The sequence below is a fragment of the Macaca thibetana genome, chromosome 18 (genome assembly GCF_024542745.1).
Source record: "Macaca thibetana thibetana isolate TM-01 chromosome 18, ASM2454274v1, whole genome shotgun sequence".
Taxonomy (NCBI): Eukaryota; Metazoa; Chordata; class Mammalia; order Primates; family Cercopithecidae; genus Macaca; species Macaca thibetana.
In genome coordinates this window covers 9781734-9808605 of record NC_065595.1, presented here as the reverse complement: position 1 = coordinate 9808605, position 26872 = coordinate 9781734, and the positions used below count along the sequence as shown (strand labels likewise).

Sequence of the window (26872 nt, the reverse complement as noted above, 5' to 3'; positions counted from 1 at the left end):
CAGGTCTAAGAAGGACATATGTAACAATAAACATCTATGTCAAAAAGAAAGATATCAAGTAAACAACCTCAAGGAACTAGAAAAAGAAGAATAAATGAAGCTAAAACTTAGTAAAAAGTAAGAAAACAATGAAGATCAGGGCAGATACAAATGAAATAGAAACTGGAAAAACAATAGAAAAGATCAACAGAATCAAGGATTGAGATTTTGAAAAGATGAACAAAATTGACAAATCTTTAGCTAGACTAATAATAAAAGAAGACAGACAAAATGAGAAGCGAAAGGGAAGACATTACAATCGATACCAGAGAAATACAAGTCATGAGAGACTGTTATTAACAATTTCATGTTAACAAATTGGACAACCAAATGGAAAAAATCCTAGACACATAGAGCTACCAAGATTGAATCATGAAGAAACAGAAAATCTGAACAGATCAATAACAGGGAGATTAAAGCAGGAATACAAAGTTTTTCACCAAAGAAAAGCCCAACACCTGATTGATGGCTTCACTGCTGAATTCCACCAAACATTTAAAGAAGAATTAATACTAATCTCTGTACTCTTCTAAAAACTCCAAACTCATTTTATGATGGCAGCATTACACTGATACCAAAGCCAGACAAGGGAACTACAGGAAAAGAAAATTACAGGCTAATATCCCTGATAAACACAGATATAAAAATCCTTTACCAAATACTGGCAAACTGAAACCAAGAGCACAATAAAAAGATCATTCACTATAATCAAGCGGAATTCATTCCAGGGATGCAAGGATGGTTCAACATACACAAATGTGTAAATGTGATACAACAAATTAACAGAATTAAGAACAAAAACCACACGATTATACCAACAGATGCAGAAAAAGCATCTGACAAAATTCAACATCCTTTCATAATAAAAACTCTCAATAAGTAGAAAAGGAATCCCAACACAATAAAGGCCATATATGAAAAACCCACAGCTAACATCATACTCAATGGCAAAAAGTTTAAAGCTTTTTCTCTAAGATCAGGAACAAGATAAGGATGTCTACTCTCACCATGTCTATTCAATACAGTAGTAGAAATCCTAGCCAGAGCAATTAGTCTATAGAGAAATAAAAGGCATCCACACTAGAAAAAAAGGCAAGTTAAGTTGTCCCTCTATGCTCATGATATAATCTTAAATCTAGAAAAACCTAGACTCCACCAAAAAACTTTGAACTTAAAAATGAATTCAATAAAGTTGCAGGATACAAAATCAACATATAAAAAATCAGTAGCATTTCTATACACTAACTACCCCCCAAAAAAAAACCTCATTTAAAATAGCTACCAAAAAAAATTAAGATACTTAGGAATAAATTTAATCAAAACGTGAAAGATCTCTACACTAATGTCCAAGTTGCAGGTACCAGAATGAAATCATGCCCCAAGGAGAGGGGAGGGGAGGGGAGAGGAAAAGGGAAGGAAAAAACGAAGGAGAAAGGGAAGGGAGAAGGGAAGGGAAGAAAAGAAAGAGGACAGGAAAGAAGAAATGAAAGGACACTAACAACCCAAATGTGGAGGAGAACCAGCAAGGACATCAAGATACAATTCACAAAAAGACCAAATATGAAAAAACCTCCATCTAATTCAAAACAAGTTACCTATTTATAAAACCACAAAACCTCAGTACACACACACCTCTACAATTTGACTCAGCAATTACAATTCCAGAAATTCACTCTATAAATATACTTGCATATATAAGTAACCTTGAACATAATACATGGTTTCCATTTTTGTTAAACCTTAACAAGTTACAAAATTAAGGTTTTGTGTGCTTCTTGTAATTAACTACATAGTTTATTACTGAGTATTCACAGTTCACTATGGGCAAGGCACTATAGTAAATGCTGAGTATGCAATAATGAACAAAACAGTCCCAATTTTCACCAGTCTACAATAAAGGAAAAGATAATTACTATGGTTTGAACGTTCCCTCCAAAATTCGTGTTGAAATTTAATCCGCAAAGTAATAGTATTGAGAGGTGGGGCCTTTGGAGGTGACTGGATCATGAAGGCCCTACTCTCATGAATAGACTAATCCATTCACGGAGCAGTGGATTAATGGGTTATCATGGAAGGGGACCTGGTGGCTGTGTAGGAAGAGAAAAACCTGAGATAGCACATTAGCATGCTCAGCCCCCTCACCATATATTCCCTGCATCACCTCGGGACTCTTCAGAGAGTCCCCACTAGCAAGAAGGCTCTCACCAGATGTGTCCCCTTAAACTTGGACTTCCTAGACTCCATAACCATAAGAAATAAATTCTGTTTTTTACAAATTACCCAGTTTCTGGTATTACGTTAGAAACAACAGAAAATAGGCTAAGGCAATAATAAACATCTAAATAAGTTTTATATACACACAAACATTATATCAGCATGTCTAACAACACAGGAATTCATATTTTTACAGAAAATTATCTCTAAATTTTGCAAATGTATTAATATATGAAGAAACATATTTGCCTTATGAGATCCACTATCTCCTCTATCAGTTTAGGCCCTCTTTTCTAGCTTTTTTTTTTTTCTTATTTGTATAAAGCTTTATCTTACCTAAGTTGAGTAAATTCATATGGTATTTGCAAATAAATACATAAACAGACAGATAGACCAACAATAGGGACCTGGCTTCTTGTGTTCTTCGCGGACTTCTTAGAATAAGAAATCTGAATAGCCAAAATATTTAGAATAGCTATTTAGAAAAATTTTAGAGCTGGGCGCGGTGGCTCACGCTTGTAATCCCAGCACTTTGAGGCCAAGGTGGGTGGATCACCTGAAGGTCAGGAGTTCAAGACGAGCCTGGCCAACATGGTGAAACCCCGTCGCTACTAAAAACACAAAAATCAGCCAGGCATGGTGGCAGGCACCTGTAATCCCAGCTACTCAGGAGGCTGAGGCAGGAGAATGGCTTGAACCCAAAAAAGGCAGAGGTTGCAGTGAGCCGAGATTGCGCCATTGCATTCCAGCCTGGGTGACAGGGTGTGACTCTGTCTTTAAAAAAAAATTTAGAATTTTTAGAAGAGCTAAAAATCTAAGAGTAGTGGGGGCTAGAAGGGTAAATACTCCAGCAGCCGTTATTTAAAGCCTGAGCACACTTTACTCATTCTTCACAATTTCACCATCACTATACCCCTCCTGCCTTCAATTGGCTTTGTTAGCCAACTCTCAACATGCCTATCTGGACATCCACCCTGTCCCCTGCCACCTGAACTGAAATTCCCACTTAAAAATACAGTTGCAGCAGAAAGTTCACATGCAGAACAGGTGTGATTAAACACAAGACTGTAGGTCCCATTCACTGTACAAAATTTTAATAAACACATTCACAATCGTATCAGGAAAGGCATGTTATGAGCCATTCATTACATAAGGACGACTTTACCGAGCGCAGGCAATATAAAATTACCCTTTTCCATAATATAATGCTAATGATTTCTACGAATAAGTTACTTCCCAAACTTAAAATCCAAATTCCTTAATAACACCACTTACATGTCTAAGAAGTAATTCGAGAATCCAGTTTAGAAGTTCTAGTGAATAATTTTTTCTTTGTTCTTTTATTAATTTATTTAAAAAATGTACAATATCTATTAGCAGTTTCTCATCTTCAGTGCAAGCAGGAAGCACTTGTAAAAACCTATAATGAAAAGACAATAATCATGGTTTCTAGCGCTTTAAAATACACAATACCACTGTTCATCACAGATATGGGGCCTTAACAGGTGTCTTGTGAGGACGCTATTTTATGAGACACTGTTCTAAATGCTTTGAAAAATGCAAAGTTGAAACAAACTGGGTATCTGCCTTCAAGAACATGAGTTTATAGTGGAAAAAACATGTGGACAAGTAACTAAAATAACTAGAAGTGACAAATATCATAAGAGAAAAATAACAAATTCAGGAAAAGTACCAAAAAAATACCAAGGGGAAAAACACTAACTCTAACTGTCCAATGAAACTTGCTTTTTCATACTGAGAATGCCATGTTTCACTGATAAGGATTAGTACTTCAAACCTAATTCTGACCAACTTGAAAAAATAAGGTAATAAAGTGAGGGGGGAAAAAAGTCCTGCAAGGATACTACCAGTTTGTAAGAGGCATGGAAAACACAGAAGGTAGACTTAGGATGTAAGTTTGGAGTAAAAGGATATGAGCCAATTTTCCTAGATTTCTTTAAAAAGAAAAAAAACTGGTTTAAGAGAGCTAAAAGATTAGTAGACAATAAAACTTTTATTTAAAAGGGAAAAGTAGTTTGGAAAATCATTTTTTAAAAAAGCAATCAGGAAGAGATATGAGATTCAATTTTATCTGTAATGTTTTATTTTTTATAAATCTAAAGCAATTGCATCAAAATGTTAATAAGAGTGACAATAATACGAATCTTAATATTCAGCATTTATTGAGCACCAACCTTGTGCCAGCCTATGCTCTAAGAGCAGGGTTTTTGTCAAACTTCATAACAACAGTGTGAAGTAAGTACCTCTATTTCAAAGACAAGAAGACTCAAGCAACAATATGGTTAAGTCGTTTTTCCCCAGTCATACGGCTAGCAAGTTTTAAAACATGAATACTAAACTAAGCAGTCTTAGTTATATATAATGCTATATATAATGCTATATTTATATAATGCTATATTTCTTAGTAATGTGGTGTTTGTCTCATTATTATTTTTCCTTACTTAAAATTCCCACATCCCCAAAATGACATTCAGCTCCGTAGGATGGCAAGTATCGGATTATGAAAATTGAGATTAGAAAAATACTCTGAAAAGGATGGAATGAAATGAAAAATAGCATGTAAAATAGTATGAACAAGTTTTAGTTTTGCTTTCACTGAGTTTAATGATAAATAGGAACATCACCCTTTTTGACTAATTATCTAAGATGAACCAACAACTTAAATGGTGCTTGGTACATTCTTTAGTGAAACATAATACAGCAGAAACACATGAATATTTATAAATTAGGCAGTAGTGTCTGTGTTGCCATGATCAAGCACAGACCTAAAAACCAAATATGAGATAAATATTATATATATATAAAAAACATATACACAGTCTATGCTCTCCACTTAACACTAGTCCTGAGGAAACTAACAATAAAAATGTGATGCTCACATATAGTTATTGCTACTGGGCAATCTGAAACACTCTAAAGGCTTCCTTGACCCACAGTTTGAGAGTCTTTCCTGTAATGCGGTATTGCATACTATTTCTATGGTTTTAATTCACAAGAGAAAGAAAACTTAGTGCAATGAATACAATCAGCTTTTATGTTAAAATTTCTTTTGACAAATAGGGACATATTAAATTTATTTAAAGTGAAGGATTTATGCATTCTTCAACTGGCAAAACTGTTTAAATGCCGGAGTGTGCTGATAAATATGTAACTGTCTAACAGAAGTAGAGTGCTGACTTATTGTGTTTGTCAATTTCCATGGTGTAAATAACCCACTCCAGACAATTTGGAGCCACCCATGTAACATGAAGTTGTGAAGAGATGCACACTGGCATTCCACTGTAGTTATTTCCATAAAATACATACCCCTGTAGTGTACATGTATGCATAACCTAAGAACAAAGATAACAGTAAAATGTTGCCACATAATTAGAAAGTGATGTTTGCATATTCATTACCTTTATTTTTCATATAACTTATTTAATTGTAAGTTTATATGATTGTTAAGAATGGCTGTGTTTAACAATCAACTTACAAAAATCCTGAAAATTCAACCATCAGCTCTCTCACAAGGCTGTATTAGTGGGCACCAGCACACCACTGGAAAGCCTAATCAGATAAACTAATCTTTAAAGCTAAACTAATAAAGGAATTCATATTTTGGGAACTCATTTAACCTAGCAGCTTAAAAACTGCACATTTTATGTTAAATAATAAAGTTATACATTTTATACTAAAGTCACATGAAGAATAAAATGAAAACCTGCTTGCAGCAGTTGCTTATCAGTCTTGTTGCAAATGCAACCATCTGCTACAAGTTAAGCATGTTAAACTGACAAGCTAGAGCCTTCCCAATTAACTGCTATAAAGGACCTCCACATGGCAATCAACTTCATGAAATTGAGAGTAAAAAGAAAAATGATACAATTTACTTAAGAACAAAACAAAAGCAAAACAAAACAAAACAGCCTGTGGCAGGTGTACCACACCTATTAATCAATTCACTGATGTCTCAACTCATTTATAACATGGATAGAAATAAACATTCAATTTTTTTCATCCATGTCTTACCCTAATTATTTACTTTTGTGAGGTAAAATTTTCTAATGATAATAAATTGTTATAAGTTTATTAATAATCCCTTCAACAATGCAATACCTAAATTAAAAATTTCTCTTTGGCTATTCTTACAGATGATACAAATCCTGGAGTTTTTCTTTCTATGATAGCAGCAGTAAGGGCATAGACTCTTATCTTCAAAGGTTAGGAGATGAACACAAATGCAATACAATCCAGGTCTTTGAAACTGGCAGCCTTGACCTTACACTGACCTGTTCAGTGCTGTGTGCCAAGCCAAGGACTTCAAGGTAACCCCACAGGGACCAGGGCCACCCGTTAAAGACAATCTGTCATTCAGAAGATAAAAACTCATCCTAGTGACAGCAGCCCTAACTTCCCTGTGGGCTGCAGCCTGAACAATGGAATGGAGGCAGTCCTGCAGCCCACTAGCCATGTGTGTTATCTTCAGAGTGAGGACATCCTCTGTGGATAACTTCAATGCATCTAAAAATCTAGACAAAAAGAAAAAAAAGAAGGAGGAACATAAAGCTATTTAAATGAAATCTCACATTTATTTCTATTATAAACTCTCCCAAAAGTTGTTTTATCTTTTCTTTTAACAAAAGATTGACTTACAGCCAAAAGAAAAACTGATACATATCTGCCAATATTAGGATTTTACATTGGCACCCCAAATGTTTATAATGACTTTTCTTCCCATAAAAATTTTTATTCACATAAGACAGACATATTAGAATATTAAGATACTCAAAAGTAATCAACATCACACTAATGATAACGCTCATGCATATACTTACTGAGATTTTATTCTAATCCAGAACCCCTTTCCTAGTGATTCATATCTATGAACAAATCAGACATTAACCTCTATAACAGTACAGAGTAAAATGCTTTTTCATTTAAAATTTTCTTGTATAATAGATGAAAAGTAATAAACACATGTAATCTTTAAAAGAAAGTGAAAATTATAACTGCTAAAAAGCAGAATCAGATGATATCAAGGGAAAAAGCTACCAGACTTAAGGAAAAAGTAAAACCTAACTAATTAATTACAATTAATTAATTGCAAATGCTTTTTCAACAAAGTAAGAGCTTACTCTTGCGTTTTACTTTCAGAGTTCATTTGCTTCAACAGATTATCACTCCCATGATACCATGACAGGTTCCAAGCTATTCTCAGCATATCTGACACCGGCTTCAAGTCCAAACAATCAGCAGATAAGGGCAAAACTATGGAGTAAGGACTCACAGCATGGTGTCTGATTACATGAACAGGTAGATGATACCTAAAGAAAATGTGTACAAATAATTATAAACTTTCAAATTCTTAAATGCTACTCAAAAACAGAGTCACAAATGAGGGCTAGTTCAATGCCTCCCAACCCACAATAATGCAAAGGTTTCTCTTAGTCCCTATTTTAAACAGTTATCATAATTTATATAGTATTTCAATTATTCTTTTCATCTCCTCTAAACTCCCCAGAATACTTAAATCCTTTCTTGAGGACTTACCACATTCTATGCTATATTAGAGTTGTTGCGGAGATAACTAACATTCGTTGAAGTCAGGGCCCAATAATATAGTGAACCAAACATAAAAGGTGTTCAGCTAAAACACTGATATTTACTTTATGCCAAACACTGCTTATTTTGTATCATTCATTCATAGTTAGATGGTATGGCACTATGATACCTATTTTACAAATGATCAAAATGAGGCTTAAAGCTGATACGTGAATTGCCTATGATCACAGAGGTCACTAAGTGACTGAATTCCAACTTATTATTTTCACTTGATAACATGGTTTCATCATCAATAAATTCAACAAGAACCAAGAAATATGTTTAGAAATAAAAACAGATTCAACAGCAATATCTCTTAAACCAAAGTTAATTTTGTTCTATCATAAAGACACATGCATGTATATTTTGTCTCAAGTTTTTCCTTTAACATGGTGAAATAATCTAACATGCATGTAAATTTGCATCCTAGAAGGAACAAAAATAAATATAAAAAAATCCTAAAATGTATATGGAACAAAACATGATCCTAAACAGCCAAAACAATCCTGAGCAAAAAGAACAAAAATGGAGGCATCACACTGCCTAACTTTGAATTATGCTACAAAGCTATAGTAACCAAAGCAGCATGATACTAGCATAAAAACAGACATACAGACCAACAAAACAGAATAAAGAATGCAGAAATAAATCCACACATTTTGTCAACTTTCAACAAAAGCACCAAGAACATACTTTGGGGAAAGAACAGTCTCTTCAATGAATGGTACTCAGAAAACTGGGTATCCATGTGCAGAAAAATGAAACTAGATCTCTGTCTCTCACCACATATAAAAATCAAATCAAAATGAATTAAAGACATATATGTAAGACCTGAAACTATGAAACTACTAGAAGAAAACATCAGAGAAATGCTTCAGGACATTGGCCTGGGCAAAGATTTATTAAGTAAGACCTCAAAAACACAGACAAGCAAAGCAAAAATAAATAAATGGGATCATATCAAGCTAAAAAGATTCTGTGTAGCAAAGGAAACAGTCAACAAAGTGAAGAGGCCACCTACAGAATGACAGAAAACACCTGTAAGCTATTCAACTGGTGAGAGATTAACCACCAAAATATATAAGGAACTCAAACAACTTAACAGCAAAATAATAATAATAATCCAATTAAAAGCTGGGCAAAAGATCTGAATAGAAACTTCTTAAAAGAAGACATATAAATGACCAACAGGTATATGAAAAAATTCTCATATAATCAGAGGAATGCAAATCAATCAATCATCAGAGAAATGCAAATCAAAACCACAATGAGATATCTCACCCCAGTTAAAGAGGCTTTTATCAAAAAGACAAAAAAACAACAGATGCTGGCAAGAATATGGAGGAAGGAGAATGCTCATATACCATTAGTGGGAATGTAAATTAGTACAGCTATTATTGGAAACATTATGGAGTTCCTGAAAAAACTAAAAACAGAACCTACATATGATCCAGCAATCCCACTGCTGGGTATATATCCAAAAGAAAGGAAATCAGTATGTCAAAGAGATATTTGCACTCCCATGTTTATTGCAGCACTATTCACAATAACCAAGATATGGCATCTACCTAAGTGTTCATCAATAGATGAATGGATTTAAAAATGTGGTATAAATACACAAGGGCGTATCATTCAGACATAAAAAAGAATGAAATCCTGTCACTTGCAACAGCATGGATGGAACTGGAAGTCATTATGTTAACTGAAATAATCCAGGCACACAAAAACAAACATCACATGTTCTCCTTTGTATGTGGGAGCTAAAAAAAAAAAAATTTTTTTTTTAAATGAGCTCATGGAGCTAAAGAGTAGAATGATGATTACCACAGGCTGTAAAGGATGGTGGGAAAGGGGGGAATTAAGAAGGGATGGCTAATGGGTACATAAAAATTTAGATAGAAGGAATAAGATCTAGTGTTCCACAGCACCATAGAGTAACAATAGTCAACAGCAATTTGTTGTATATTTCAAAATAACTAGAAGAGCAGATCTAAAATGTTCCTAACACAGAGAATCAATAAATATTAGAGGTGATGGACATCCTAATTACTCTGATTTGATCATTATACACTGTATGTTTATATCAAAATATCACACGTACTGCATAAATATGTACTATTATGTACCCATAAAAATAAAATAAACTCTCCCTAATAAATAAGCAAGCAAGCAAAGTGCTGTGGGATACAGCTAAAGGAACTCCTAAGGGAATGGGGAACACAGTTCCTTCAAAGAAGCAACAATAAAACTGACAGTAATGTTCCTACAAAAAATGGACTCCAACTGCCAACCTAGAATTCTATACCTAGTGATAACATTTTTTAAAACAGAATTTTTAGATTAAAAAAAAACTGACAGAAATCATTGCTAATGTAAGTGTACTACATTAAATAATAAAAATCTCTTCAAAAAAAAATTCTCAGATGGAGGCAGGAAAACCAAAAAAGCAATAAAAAGTAACAGAAACGACCAAGGTATACAAACCTAAATGAGTATTTACTGCATAAAATAATTATAATAACATCTTATAGAATTTAAATACCTGACAATAAAAGAAAAAAAAAAGAAGAGCAATTAAATGGAGTTAATGTGTTCTAAGGTCCTTCCATTGTCTGGGATGTGGTAAAAATACTAATTCACAGTCAAGAAAGTAAATTATAATCTCTATATTATAAAATAATCCTCTGTATAAAATATATAGAAATAACATATATAGAAGAATACTTAGCTGGGCACAGTGACTCATGCCTGTAATCCCAACACTTTTGGGAGGCTGAGGTGGGAGAATTGTTTGAAGCTAGGAGTTCAAGACTAGCCTGGGCAACAGAGCAAGATCCCAATTGCTACAAATAAATAAATAAATAGAATACTTAATGTATGTATAACTACAAGTTAACAGCTGAAAAACATGGATTAATTTTAAAAATTAATCAAGATAAGCCAGAGAGGAAAAAGAAAGAAAAAAAAAATGACACTGGACAAATAGAAAACAGCAAGCTAATAATCTGTATCCAAAAATATAAGTAATTCTAGTAAATGTAAAATTCATTAAAATATTCCATTAAAACTGTAAATACTTTAAGATTGGACCAAAAAAACTCAACTATATACTTCTTACAAAAAAAACCAGTACATTTAAGGACACAAAACAGTTAAAACTACAAGGATGGAAAAACACATATCATGCTAACCACTAACCAAATAAAAGCTGGTGAAGCTACAGTAATAACGGATCAAGTGAATTCTATATGCTGAAGCACTGCTAGAGATAAAGAAATAATTTCATAATGATAGAGACAACCCACCAGCATGTTTACAAACTAAATTACATGGCCTCAAAACACGCTGTCAGCCAGAACTGACAATGTCATAGTGGAGATTTTAACATGCCCCTCTGCTACCTGAAAGAACTTCACACACATACAGTAAAGTAGACACAGGGAAGATCTGACCACTATCAATAAACCTGATATATTTTGATACTTACAGAACAGTATATCCAACAACTACTACATATACATTATTATTTTCAACTACACATGGAACATTTTAAAAAGCTGACCATATGCTGGGCCATGAAGTAAAATTCAACAAACTCTAAAGAATTAGAATCATAGAAAATATTTTCTAATGTCAATATTAAGCTAAATATTAGTAATAAAATAACTAGAACACCTAATAAACTAAATCTTCACTAGTTACCCCCAATAACTCTAAACAACCCTTGGATCAAAGAAAAAAAAATCACAAAACACTTAGAAAATATTTTGAACTAAATAATAAAATATGGCATATCAAATTCGTGGAATATACCAAAAGCCATACTTAGAAACATTGATAGCTTTAAATGAAAGGGCGGCTCATCAATGGCCAATCTTCCAGTAAGTTAGAAAATGAACAGTAAATTAAGTCTGAAGAACATCGAAGGAAGAAAATAATAAAAAGCAAAGAATAATACATCAGGACCACTTTGAGATACCACTATACATCCATCAGATGGGCAACACTTTTTTAAATGACAACATTACTGTGAGTAAAGGAAAAATAAAACCCTTTCTCCTCTTTATGGACAAACGTGATCTTGAGCTAACTCTCTCCCTTTACCCAGTAAAAATCAGATAGATATGGAATGTCAAGAATTTACTAAGCTGCTTTGCTTATGATGAAAATGACTCCCCACATCTGGACTGAGACATCTAGGAATAAACTACAAACGCATGATGGGACGGCACAGCTCTGAGCAATCTTGAGTGCTGTGGCTCTTACAAGCAACCTGGAAACTATGCCTACAGCACGCTCACTAGAGAATGTATTTTCTATTTGGGACATGAGGCTTCTAAGCCAAGACAGCTCCCAGCACCCACAAATGTGATCTCATTCTAAGCACGACTACTGCAGTCATGTAAGTTTTATTATTTAGCCAAATCTACACACAATTAAGACTGGTAATGCAAATACCAAAGGCTGGTGAGGATGTGGGGCACCTAGTACTTTTCCACTGCTGGTGGGAATGTAAATCAGCACAACCGCTTTGTAATACTGTTTGATAGCATCTACTAAAGCTAAACATAAATATCCTATATTCCAACAATGACACATGTTCAAGAATGTTCTTAGCAGTCATTTATTCATAATAGTCCAAAACAGAAAACAAATCAAACGTCTACAAATAGAATGGTAAATAAAAGTGTTGTATATTCTTAGACAGAATACCACATAGCAGTGAAAATGAACCAACTATTGCTTCATGCAACAATATGGACAAATCTCTCCAAGTTGAGCAAAAAGCCAACATAATAATGCACTCTATTTATAAAGTTCAAAAACCAGCAAAAATAATGTATGGCAATAGAAATTAAAATAGGATTACATTTTGGGGTGGTAGAAGGTAATGAGAGAGCACAAAAAGGGGTTCTGGTCTGTTAGTAATATTCTATGTCAGATTTCTGTGTGACATAAATAAGTACGTTTACTTGGAAAAATTCAAGGGCTGTACCCTTATGACTTGTATGCTTTATGTATGACATATGTCAATAAAAACAATTTACTTTTTTAAAAAGTCTAAGGAGACATGAAAACCAAGCACAATGTAGGACCTTAACTTGTTATTGCATTATGAAAAAATATATACAAAAGATACTTGGAGATAACTGGAGAAACCACATCATGTTACAGAATTATTTGTAATCTTGCTAGATGTGATCATATTGTAGCAGTTATATAGAATAATGTCCTTAACCTAAGGATGTGCATGCTGGAATATATAGGAAGGGAGTGAATTTATGTCTGAAACTTATTTCCAATTGGAGGGTAAGGGAGAACTAAATATAAATAAAAATACATATTAGGAGAGAGAAAGCAAAGAGACTCATATGTAAATAATTGATAACTCTAGGCTGAACGACATACAGGTATGCACTGTATAGTTCTTTCAACTTTCCTGTAAATTTGAACGATACCAAAATAAAAAATTGGTGGTGGGGAGATATACTTACTGAAATCTTCAAAGCACCATCATGAAGGAACCATGAAAGCCCAAGTTATGGGACTTAAATGCTAAATGAAAATTGTGAGAAATTGTAGATTTTGATTTCCCTTTCTGTAACATTTCATCCTTCAAGAAAATCAGAGAAATAAATCCTTTACCTTCTAAAAACTGAAACAGGCAAACTGAAGACTGACGGCAAAGAAGGTTTATTGGAAGGATTAACAGACCTGTTTCGTAAAAGAAAAACAAAAACAAAGAAGCAACTGAGTAGACCAAGTTTTGTCTAACAAATACAACTTACCTCACTTCACTGACTGCAAATGAAAGCAAGCGCTGCAATTGAGTCTATCATTTAGTATAGTAACAACATGTTTGCTACTTCCTAGATGTGCTTATGAAGAGTAAATCATGTTTTTAAAAAAAATTCCACATAACAAATGACTCAGTGCATTGGTGGTAATGGCAGGTGGACTTTGTGTGTCTCCGCCCACGGATCCTGCTCAAGATCAGTGCTAATCATATACTATTGTCCTAAACATCTTCCGAGTTTTTTAAAAAATAATGAAATATTAAGAAAAAAACACATAGTTGAAGGTACGTACTAAAAATGTATTAAAGACAAAAATTACTGCAGTAATTTTAAATTTCATACTTAGTAATGTTTAAAAATAAAATTTGAGATAGACTTTCTGAGCCAATAGGCTTTTGAATACTGTTTATTCAAATCAAAATTCATACCACATATGGGTGTAGCATGGACAGCATAAGCTTCATAAACCAGAAATTTCCACGCATTGCTGTAAGATTGCATCAGATACCTGAGACAAACAGTTAAGAGTAAAAAACTTATAAATTATTTTATCTCACCACATATCCATTCTTGATACTTCATCAAATAATAGAAGACAAAATAGTGCTCCAACTTCAGTCACGACAGTACAATCTTCATGAAATATTAAGGAAACTAAATAAAAAGAAGCACAACTTTATGAAATATTTGTATGTCTAGAAAGAACAAACTTCGATTTTAAAATATCTTAATTTGAAGAGAAAAGAAATGCAACATTAACCCAGATAAGGTGACACTAAAACACAGGCTTTCATCTCAAACCTGTGGATGTACAAGAATCACCTGGAGGGCTTGTAAAAACAGTTTCTGATTGGATAGGTTTAGGGTGGAGCCTGTGAATATGAATTTCTAATACGTTCTCAGAGGACGCAGACGCTACCAGTCCAGGAGTGACACTTATAGATACACTCACTAGACACTGTCTAGTTTTAGGTAGAGAAATGAACTGATACAGCCTCTAGAAGGTTATGCCGAGTCATGTAATGTTAGCTAAAGTTTCCTCACCGAGAGATCTTAATTTACAACTTTTGCCCTTTACTACAAACATGTGATCATAGAACTTGGATTTGACTTTAATATGTTATCCTTGGGCTGTGTCATTGTTTTGGTTCCTGTTAATTATGACAAGATGATGGAAAAGGGAAGGGCTCTGAACGGATAGACTTAACACTAGCTCTACTACTTACTACTTAGCTAAGTGCCCTGGTCCGATTCTTTATCATTAAGTATAAGTTCCCACTTCTATAATGATCCCAATGCTACAATTTCTCAATGCTTGAAACCTATGAAATTCTAAACAAAGAAGGATGATGTTATCTCACAGGAATAACAACATAATACACAGTTAGCAAATTCAGGGAAGCAGCAATAAGAAATAAGTTTTGAGAGAAGATATTTTTCCTAACTGCTAGAAAAGAAAATCATCCTTATGTAATTGACATGATTAAAAATAGGAAAAAAAAGTAAAGAAACAGAGAACATGGCCGGGCGCGGTGGCTCAAGCCTGTAATCCCAGCACTTTGGGAGGCCAAGACGGGCGGATCACAAGGTCAGGAGATCGAGACCATCCTGGCTAACATGGTGAAACCCCGTCTCTACTAAAAATACAAAAAAAAAAAAAAACTAGCCGGGCGAGGTGGCGGCGCCTGTAGTCCCAGCTACTGGGGAGGCTGAGGCAGGAGAATGGCGTAAACCCGGGAGGCGGAGCTTGCAGTGAGCTGAGATCCGGCCACTGCACTCCAGCCTGGGCGACAGAGCGAGACTCTGTCTCAAAAAAAAAAAAAAAAAAAAAAAAAAAAAAAAAGAAACAGAGAACATGTAAAAATTAACTTATAATAAAATAGACATTTCACATCAGTGATAAAGAGAATGAACCATAATATTTCCAAATAAATAAGAAATTACAGCAATGCCTTTGCCTGATTTAAAATTTAATTTTTTTAAACAACACTTGAAACACAGGAAAAGTGTTTTCAATCTGAAACTAGAGAAAGTCCTACTTGAAGAGCATGATGAAAAATTGCCCAACTGCCATAACAGAAAAGCTCTATGTATTTCCATAAAATAGTTAAGTTTAAGGTTAAAAATATAATAATAAATACATTTAAAGGATAGAAAAGTTGAAAGAAAATGTTAATCACGTAAAATCAAGCATAAGGATTGTGTCTATCTTATAATTAAAACACCCTACAAGTCACTAAAAAGAAATTAAATACAACACAAAAATAGGTAATCCATAGATTATGAAATTTGAATATAAAATATATGAAAAGATAACTTCACTAAAACTAAGAAAATAAAACAATTATATATTTTTACCTGTAAGATTAAAAACTTTTAATGAGACATATTCAGTGTTAGCAAAGTTGTAATGAAAATAAGCATTTTTAAACACCTTTGGTGAGAGTGATTTGGAAAGGAACTTAACCATTATCTTATAAAATCTCTTTGACGTAGGAATTGCAACACAGAATGCACAAAGATGATCACACAACATGATTACTGTCATGGTGAAAAATCTAAAACAAATACCCAGGAACACAGCAAACTGAAATTCTGAAACACCAATGCAGTTGTTCTTAGGGTTTTTTAAAGAATGTATACTCACATAAAATAACATGGAGGGATATTCAAGTTACATTTCCAGTTGAAAAAAGGAAGCAACACAATACTGTAATATATATAATGAAAACTACATGTGTGTGTAGAAAAAATCATTCGGAATAATACATTCCTAATCATAACTAGAACAGTCTTCTTTGGGGAAATTGAGAAAGAGAAGAAAATGTAAACTTTTAGAATTTGTATAGTTCTATATTGCCTGAATTTTTACAGTGAGTATGTATAGGTCTGTGATTATTTAAAACAAAAACAAACAAAGGTAAGGAAGTTTAGATTCTCTCTCAGTAGCAAAGTAAATAAGCCAATAACCATTTTTTGGTTATAACCTTGGCCAAGTTGCTAAATCTCTCTAGACCTCACACTGAGATGGTATAGTAAATGATTTCTAAGTTAATTTCTAACCCTGAAACACAGTATAGAATTCTGTCATAACATAAAGTTTATAATCAAAGCAGTGTTATCTGAGAAGTTATTTATTCTACTCCTTTGATCCACTATCCATGCTACAGAAATAATCTTCCTAAAACACACACTCCCCTGTTTAACAACCTTAAACGGCTCCTCACTGCTGTTTAATAAGACCTCCCAGGCCCTGCACGAACTGCCCTCCCTGTCTCATTCCATCATTTCCCCTTCACTCCACATTCCCCAAATCCAGCCAGCTCCATCTCAAACACATCAGTCTCTCATACACATAACCATGGCTCCCTCTATCTAGAAGTCAGTCTTGCCTACTTGAACTCCTACTCATTTCTGAAATTCCATCTTAGATGCCACATTCCCTAGAAACAATCTCTGATACTTATCACCAACCAATCTGACCAGCACGTCCTCTGACACCAGGAATCCCCAACTATAAGTATTATTGTGGTGTACTGTATATTTACTTGTCAATGTCTCCAACTCTACTGTAAGCTCCAAGAGGGTCATTTACCATGCTCAGCAATATAACCCAAGGGCCTAGCACTGCACCTAGCACAAAGCATGTACTTAATAAACGTTTGCTGAGAAATGGGTTTTCTTGGTTAAGCAGCTGGTTAAAAATCCATTTTTCGGCCAGGCATGGTGGCTCATGCCTGTAACTCCAGCACTTTGGGAGGCAAAGGTAGGTGGATCACATGAGGTCAAGAGTTTGAAACCAGCCTGGCCAACATGGAGAAACCTAGCCTCTACTAAAAATTCAAAAATTACCCAGGTATGGTGGCAAGCACCTGTAATCCCAGCTACTCGGGAGGCTGAGGCAGGAGAAATGCTTGAACCCGGGAGGCAGAGGTTGCAGTGAGCCAAGATCGTGCCACTACACTCCAGCCTGGGCAACAAGAGTGAAACTCTGTCTCAATAAATAAATAAATAAGTAAAATTTTTCCTGAAACTAAATCCATTAATGGGGGATACTATATTCATTCTCAGACTCATTGAAAGTAATTTCCACAAACAGCAATGAAATAGAAAAACTGAAATACTGAAAAGGGTATAGATTATTGCCTTGGAACATGCTTTTGAATCCAGTAGGTGTTCATAATAAGCTCCATGCTTGAATAATTTAAATGAAAATTATAAATGAAAAGGTAAACTAGGAACTACATTCAAATGAATGAAGTTAATAAGAAGACAATTATTAACAGGATTAAAGAAAACTAAAAATCTATAACTGCTGCTCTTTCAGATGATCAGTCTATACAACAATCCTATAAAAACGTTATAGTCTACTCAAAATGTTATGAGCCTAAACACGCTGAATCCGTTTAGAGCTTTACCTGGTTTTACTGCTGCTACTTCAATAAACTGCATCTTACTTGGCAAGCAGAAGCCAACAGGAGGAAAAAATGCTAAAATAAAAGGACTATATTGCAATAACATATTTTGAACATAAATCTCGCTTATCTCCTATATGCCTGATAACAGACAAGATGAAGCACATTCAGATGCTCGGCCTACATGACTCCTGTAGAATATTAAAAAGCAGTGGCCTAAATCTCTAAGAAAGAAAATAGTACAAAATGTTACCAAAGTCTCCATTGAGAAAAAAAAAACAAAGAAGACAGGCAGGACAAAACAACACGAAATGTGTTCATCTAACACCTTACTAAATTAGAATCAAATTAAAATGGGTTTTTAAAACCACACTTTGTAGAATGTAATAAATTTAGGCTCAGAGTCATTTAGGATGGTCTAGTTTCTGCCCACACAGGTTGAGTCTATACCCTTAACACCTGTCAAATGAAATAATCAGACAAAATGTACCAAGATCCAAAGGTACAAGCAAAACAAGAAAGACGAAAGAGATATTGGAAAAAAGATAGTAATAACAGCAACTGCAACTTTCTCTGTTTATAGGTAATAGTTTACTGTCTGAGCACCAGATGATATCTACATCAAGGTACAAAGAACAATGAGAGGTTTCACCCTTTCTCAGCTCTAGGCTCCACTCAGTAACAAGATTATAAAGCAATTTCCACAGAAATATTAAACATTTTCCACTGTGATTAGTTTTTAGTAGTGTGTTCAGTAATAAATGCTGATGTTCTAAGAGTAAAATAAAAAGTAAATGTGACTTACAATTAAAGAAGAAACACTTAAAACTTAAGAACAATCTAATTATTAGCAGATTTTCTTTTATTTACCTCTGAATAACAGGGTCAAAAGAGAAGGCTGTTGTGAGAGGGAAACACGCATGACTGGATCGCCACATAAAACCTTCCTCAAGAGTGTGAGGCATGGTTGTACCAAACATTCTACAACCTGGGCCAGGAGGAAAAACACAGCTATTTTATTTTCACCAATTATCAGGTGAGATCAAACATACCATAATATTATCTTACTCTAAATTTTATGCTTTTTCATCAAATTACCTGAAACTGAAACGTAAAGAAATACTAGGAATTACTTTCCACTGAAAGTAAGTTTTGTATATACTTCTGCTTGCCCATCTTATGCAAATTTTAAAATTAGTTTTCCTTTATAGAGACTCCACTTTTAGAATTTAAAAAAATGAATGAGATAGGAGGTGTTACTTAGGATTTAAAATCCAAGTACTCATCCAAACTCTGCTCAGTTCCATTTCAGATCTGATTAATAAAAACAGCCTGTAAAACAATGTCTAGATGCACATTAGCCTTACCTGGCCATCTTGACTCACACATTCATTTAAATACTCAATTATTTTGTCAATTAAGCATAACTTTTTCACCACAGCATGCATTTTAATATCTGTAGATAAAAAAAAGTTACTAAAAGTTAAAGAACTTTTTTTGTAGTTTAAAAAACATATTTTGAAATACTCAGAACTGATATCCACACAACCTTCAAACTATTAAAAACACTTAGACCTGGGGTTAACATTGGAGTACAAAACTTTTAACTTTTTACTTTATATACACTTGTCCAATTTGAAAACATTTAAGTAAAAAGCATATCTTACTTCTGTAACATAAAAAACAAAACTATAAAAAAAGAATTATGGAACTAGTTCAGACTCTGAAAACTACGAGAATTTTAAGTGCATAAATGAATGCTTATATTTATACATGGCAAATTTTCTTCTTTATATTATTTCATTGACTCTTCCAAATTTATCACCTTCAAATGTTTATAATTCTCCACAAGCTCATGTGAAAAATATGACTTACAACATGAACATTTTTCTATCAATAAAAAATCTCTAACTTCAAACTATTAATAGCAAGTATAAAAGGAACAAGATTATAATACACTACATATTTCTGGAGAACATGAGCTTCTTTTTAATAAGCATATATTCACATATCATGTTTGTAATAAAAAAGTTTTTGTATACACACGAAAAAATTTTATGTATAGATATGCACATCCACACACACAAATGTTACCAGAACCCAAAACTATAATTGCTTATATATTCATTACAATTATTAAACAACTTGCAGACAAATTTTCTCCTATATTCTCATTAGGAAAAACACACACACACACACACACACGGATATTGAAGGGGTAGCTATCACTGTAATGATCTTTAGCTGTTACTTGCCCCCCAATATAGTGCATACCAAAATTATAAGGCATACTTTTGAAACGTTAACAATATTGAAGGAATTCTCTTTAATGAGTCTTTCTTTTTTTTTTTTTTTTTAACCAGGGCTTTCCTCATTTTCTAGTCTTATTTTCTGTAGTCTGTGTTATTGTTGTTAAAACTACAAATACATGGAATATGTTTTCTCAAATTACTCTCTCATCCCAGTTTCCACTAATGTCAAGACAAGAAGTGCTAACCATAAGCATCTTTTTATGTAAACTCAAAGTTTTCATTTCTCATAAATATTAAAGTACATACATCACATATGGGGAAAAATTCAAAACTAACCCAAAGAAGAAAAACCTATGGAATAACAACACTACAAACAAAGCTAACAGTGTATTACACTAGTTGTTTTTAAAAATAAACGTTTATACACTGTGGAATACTATGTAGTCATAAAAAAGGATGAGTTCGTGTCCTTTGCAGGCACATGGATGAAGCTGGAAACCATCATTCTCAGCAAACTATCACGAAGACAGAAAACCAAACACCACGTGTTCTCACTCATAGGTGGGAATTGAACAATGAAATCACTTGGACACAGGGCGGGGAACATCACACTCCCGGGCCTGTCTCAGGGATGGGGGCTGGGGGAGGGATAGCATTAGGAGAAAAACCTAATGTAAATGATGAGTTGATGAGTGCAGCAAACCAACATGGCACATGTATACCAATGTATCAAACCTGCACATTGTGCACATGTACCCTAGAACTTAAAGTATAATTTAAAAAATAAAAAAAAAAAACGTTTAAAGAAAAGGCATAGCTACAGTGTATTATTTTTATTTTACCTACCACAAAAGTATTATTTAATTAAATTCCCTAAGCAAGATGGTACAAATCAAAAATACGATGCATGCACTCAGTAAACTGAGGAAGGAACATGCACTTCACTATTGGAAATATACTAATATTTTAGAAAGAAGATAATTCTATCGAATGGCATTTTAAAGGTCAAATAATAAGGGGTTAGCAAACTTTTTCTGTAAAGAACCAGGTAGTAAGCATGTTGTTAGGTTTTGTTAGACAGACACATATGGTCTCTTGCACATTCTTTGGTTTTGGTTTGGTTTGGTTGACAACTCTAAAGATGCAAAAACCATTCTTGAGGGCTGTCAAAAAAAAAAAAGGCCACAGGCTGGGTCTGGCCCATAAACCATAGTTGCCAACTCCTGCCAGTACCACACAGCAATCTAAAATTCTATTATCAGCAGTACAGCAATCATTTTCCTTAGGATGCATTACCTTGCATAATCACAGCTAACTGTTCGGCAGCTGACTTTCTCAAAACAAGATCAACATCATCTGAGGTGAAGATTTCATACACCTTTTCAACAGTCTCCGACTACAAACCAAAAAAAAAAAAAAAAAAAACCCAAAATTACATTTTTCTGCTTCCAATTCTCCAATAAGATTTTACAGTTTGTGCCCTATGAACAAAAGCTCAAAAAATCAACTTATTTAAATAACCAATGTATTTACATGTAAATTCACACAATGCTGGGTTGAGTAATTAGTTCTGTATTCAGATCTTCGAGGAATTGCCACACTGCTTTTCACAATAGTTGAACTAATTTACACTCTCATCAACAGTGTGTAAGTATTCCCTTTTCTCCATAACCTCACCAGTATCTGCTATTTTTTTACTTTTAATAATAGCCATTCTGGCCGGGCGCGATGACTCATGTCTACAATCCCAGCACTCTGGGAAGCTGAGGTGGGCAGATCATCTGAGGTCAGGAGTTCGAGACAAGCTTGGCTAACATGGTGAAACCCCATCTCCACTAAAAATACAAAAGGCCAACACGGTGAAACTCCGTCTCTACTAAAAATACAAACATTAGCTGGGCATGGTGGTACACACCTGTAATCCCAGCTACTCGGGAGGCTGAGACAGGAGAATCGTTTGAACCCAGGAGGCGGAGGTGGCAGTGATCCAAGATCGCACCACTGCACTCCAGCCTGGGCAACAAGAGCGAAACTCCGTCTCACAAAAAAAAAAAAAAAAAAAAAAAAAAAAAATAGCCATTCTGACTGGTGTGAGATGGTCCGTCATAGCAGCTTTGACTTGCATTTCTCTAATGATCAGTGATATTGAGCTCTTTTCCATATGCCTTTTGGCCACAGGTATGTCTTCTTCTGAAAAATGTCTGTTCTGTCCTTTATCCACTTTTCAATGGAATTGTTTGCTTTTTTCTTGTAACTTTGTTTAAGTTCCTTATGGATGTTGGATACCCAAAGAAATACAAATCATTCTACCATAAAGACGCATGCATGTGTATGTTCACTGCAGCACTATTCACAACAGCAAACACACAGAATTAACCTACATGCCCATCAATGGCAGATTGGATAAAGAAAATGTGGTACATATAAACCATAGAGTACTATGCAACCTTAAAAAAGAAGGAGATCATGTCTTTTGAGGGAACATGGATGAAGCCGGAGGCCACTATCCTTAGCAAAAAAACACAAGAACATAAAACCAAATACTGCATGTTCTCATTTATATGCGGGAACTAAATAATGAAAACACAAGGACACAAAGAGGGGAACAACGGAGACTGGGGCCTACCTGAGGATGGCGGGTAGGAGGTGGGAGAGGATCTGAAAAATAACTATTGGGTACTAGGCTTAGTACCAGGGTGATGAAATAATCTGTACAACAAACCCCATGACACGAGTTTACCTATATAACAAAACTGCACATGTACCCCGAACCTGAAATAAAAGTTTAAATACATAAATAAATAAAATTTGCAACAATGATGCAGTAGGTCAGGAAGGAACTTAAGATGTAAAATAAACAGTTATCATGTTAAACAAGTTTTTTTTTTTTTTTTTTTTTTTGGAGACAGGGTCTCACTCTGGTCACCCAGGCTGGAGTGAAGTGGTGCAATCTGAGCTAACTGCAGCCTCGACTTCCTGGGCTCAAGTGATTCTCCTACCTCAGCCTCCCAAGTTGCTGGGACTACAGGCATGGACCACCAAACCCAGCTAATTTTTTTGTATTTTTAGTAGAGACAGGGTTTCACCATATCACCTAGGCTGGGCTCAAGTGGTCCACCCATCTCAGCCTCCCATGGTGCTGGGATTACAGGCATAAGCCACTGTGCCCGGCCCCTCTCTTCTTAACATACATTTTTGCTAGGAAGTTATTCATAACCCAATAATCCATTAGCAACCTTATAAAGGTAACAGAAAACATCCATGTTCCCTAACATCTTTATAGGTAGTACCAGGCTAACCTGAGAAAAGCGACCCAGACCTGTGACTCAAGATTTCTCTGTTGCTCCCAGAAGCCACCAGCTGGTATTCCCATGGACCTCTCCATTCTTTCTCTTAGAAGACCCCAGAGCGAAGAGCACTCTGGGATTTGCTGTCCAGCACCCCTTCAAAGCTACCCCAGACAAGTCCCTTACTGTCACTTCATGCTAGAACAGAGTCTGAGGTGGCAAAACCAGCATCAGGAAAAAGGGACAAGAAAGTAACAAAGATGAAGCTCCTTTTCCCCACTCACCGCTGTCTTCCAGTCCTAACATGGATTCACAGAAGACGCGTTAGAAAGGCCCCTCCCCGCCTTTCTCCACACATCAGGACACAGGAGTGACTACCAATGGCTTGGTACTCAGGGAAGTCCCAATCAGACCTGGTATGTGGCCAGTGGAAGACTCTCCAATCCTCCCGCCAGCACTGTCATACAGCCCTGAACATTCAGTTTAGAGGAACATAATGTGTTTCTCCATTAAAAAGCAAACAAACAAGCAAACCTACTGTATTACAAGTGGCTCTACCATACTACTACAGGCCTTGGCGAGTTAGTCTAAAATAAAACAGACAGATTGCAAACTTGAAGTGAAATGAGAAAGTACAAAACACAGGAATGAATCCATGAAAACAGTGGACTAGTGGACAGCTTTCTTTATAGAATTCTGCATCAGTCCAGCATGCTATAGGTACAGTCCTAGCTAAAGACAGGGAAATGTATTTACAGCCTCTGCCCATCGTTCCCCTTCCCACCTGAGCTCCACCTCCTGTCAGATCAGTGGCAGCATTCGATTCTCATAGGAGTGCAAACCGTATTGTGAACTAGGTGTGTGAGGGATCTCGGTTGTCTGCTCCTTACGAGAATCTAACTAACGTCTGATGATCTGTCACTGTCTCCCATCACCCCCACATGGGACTGTCTAGTTGCAGGAAAACAAGTTCAGAGCTCCCACTGATTCTACATTATGGTGAGCTATACAATTATTTCATTGTATATTACAATGTAACAATAATAGAAATAAAGTACACAATAAATATAATGCATTTGAATCATCCCAAAACAACACTCCTGCCCCGATCCATGGAAAGATTGTCCTGTGAAACTGGTCCCTACTGCCAAAAAGGTTGGGACCACTGCAATGAATCAACATATCCAGAAGCCAGATACAGCCAGAACACAATTTCCAATCAGCCCTGAACCCCCACACTTCTCTCCCTCCCCAAGACATACACAAACTGAAGAATGTCACATAAAATACAAGATATAAAAATGTATCAAATTACCACCCAGTAATAAATTCAAAATTTATAGTCACCTTAATAACCAGCTCTCTTCTGTCATCCAGTTTGAGTTCAATAGGTTTCTTCACAATGAATAAATTCGTAACTCTGGAGAGAACTCTGGCGTCTATCAGAGGACGCTTTGTGTCAGCCCCTTCTTCACTGGTAAGATGCAACGCTAAAAGCTTTAACGCTTGTGAGCGGACCCTAAGAACACAAAGTACTGAAGTCGAACTTTCGTGATACACAAATGTCTATCGTAAAAGGGCTTATAATTACAAGTAATTATATATCAACAAAGTACAATAAGTAGTCACAATTATACTGCCATTACTAGTAATAATTTACTGCTAAAAAATCTTGCATATATAACTATAATGATTTATTCAAGTTATAAAATAAACATCAGAAACAAAAAATAATCAATAACTACAAATGAGACAGACTCACTTATTGAGTAAACTTCAATAAGTACATCTGGGAATTAAATCTATAACTCCTGTCTTCAAATCTAGTGATCTATTCTCAACCATAAAAAGTATCACAGACTGCCGACCAGAGTCCAAACGTTAAGATGAACCCTCAGGAGAGTAATGACGCTCATAACGGAAGTGTGATAACACTACAATGTATCAAAATCTTCTTACATCAGGGGTCAAACAGATTCCTGTCAAAAATGAAAATACAAACACCTTTTCCTTATCTGGAAGGGATTAGGAATAAGTTCAGCTGAGTGGCGAAGTGGGAGACTTTTCAAGAAAAGTTTAAATACTGTATGCCACTGAACAATGAAATAGAGAAACAGAAAAACCACCGAGTGGACAAAGGTCACTGAGGCGGCAGATATTGAGACAACCATGTATCCGTCACTCCTCTGACAGGTTCTTGAACTACCTAGAAACTGGACAAATTTTAAGCAATAATACAAGTTGCCAGGTTTTAAGAACTACCTATAAGACAACAATTAAAACATGCATCATTAGAGTGGCCCTCCAACTCCAGACGAGAGCAGGCTGCCTTCTGGATGTAGGCCTGCCACCCTGAGCCCCTGCATCATAACTTTTATCTCACTTTATGACAACTAATAATAAAGAATAATTGCTAATAAGAGCTATATTCCCAGTTACACGCTAAATGCTGAAAGGGCAGGGCCCATGTCTGTGTGGTGTGCTGCTACCTTTCCACAGCTCATAGATACACAGTAAGCCACCCAATAAATACTTCCTGAATCTAACACAAAGTAGATATTTACTGCAATATTGTTAACTGATATCATCTCCAGAGGACTAGTAAGTCAGGCAAACTTTCTCCCTCTCCATTTCCTGAGTTACCTCAAGAGAGCTTAGAAAGGCTAAACACCTACCTAATAGTTTTCCTTTGTTCCTTACATTCTAAGTCAATGATATCTATATTCACATCTGGGGTTGTCAGTTGAGAGACAGGTATCACCCCTAGTAAATGTGGCTAGAGATGAGGTATGTAAAGCATGTATTTATGCATCTTGTTCTCTGGTATATACATTTAGCATCTTTTTAGGTTTAGCACAGGATGCCAGAATTCAGTTATTCCTATATATGTATATAATTCTTTAATACTTTTGAGTACAGTCATGCACTGCATAACAATGTTACAGTCAACAGTGGATCACATATACAACAGCGGTCTCACAGGATTATATTACTATATTTTTCTAAACATTTTCTATGTTTAGATACACAAATGCCACTGTGTTACAACTGCCTACGGTGTTCAGTACAGTAACATGCTGTACAGGTTCGCAGCCTAGAAGCAATAGGCTATATGATATAGCTTAGGTATGTATGTAGTAAGTTATTATTACTTAGTTTTGTGTACGGTACATTCTATGATGTTCACACAAGGACAAAATCACCTAACAAAGCATTTCTCGGGATGCATCCATGTCATTAAGCAACGCATGACTGTGTATTTA

At 35.1% G+C, this 26872-nt stretch overlaps 1 protein-coding gene across 6 annotated transcripts in view; it reads right to left on the bottom strand.

Annotated features, from left to right (window-relative positions):
• The window catches only part of RTTN (rotatin), a 195437-nt gene that overhangs the window by 109777 nt on the left and 58788 nt on the right, over positions 1-26872 (bottom strand). For all 6 annotated transcript variants that reach the window (XR_007721266.1, XM_050767810.1, XM_050767812.1 and 3 more), the window contains 9 exons: positions 24957-25128; positions 21619-21718; positions 19438-19526; positions 18941-19058; positions 14213-14309; positions 13504-13572; positions 7392-7580; positions 6546-6785; positions 3529-3673 (listed from right to left, as the gene is read on the bottom strand). Coding sequence is in view for 5 of the 6 variants with exons in the window: in XM_050767810.1 (XP_050623767.1) it covers positions 3529-3673; positions 6546-6785; positions 7392-7580; positions 13504-13572; positions 14213-14309; positions 18941-19058; positions 19438-19526; positions 21619-21718; positions 24957-25128 (1219 nt within the window). In the remaining variant the exon portion in view is untranslated. The remainder of the gene's footprint in view (positions 1-3528; positions 3674-6545; positions 6786-7391; positions 7581-13503; positions 13573-14212; positions 14310-18940; positions 19059-19437; positions 19527-21618; positions 21719-24956; positions 25129-26872) is intronic.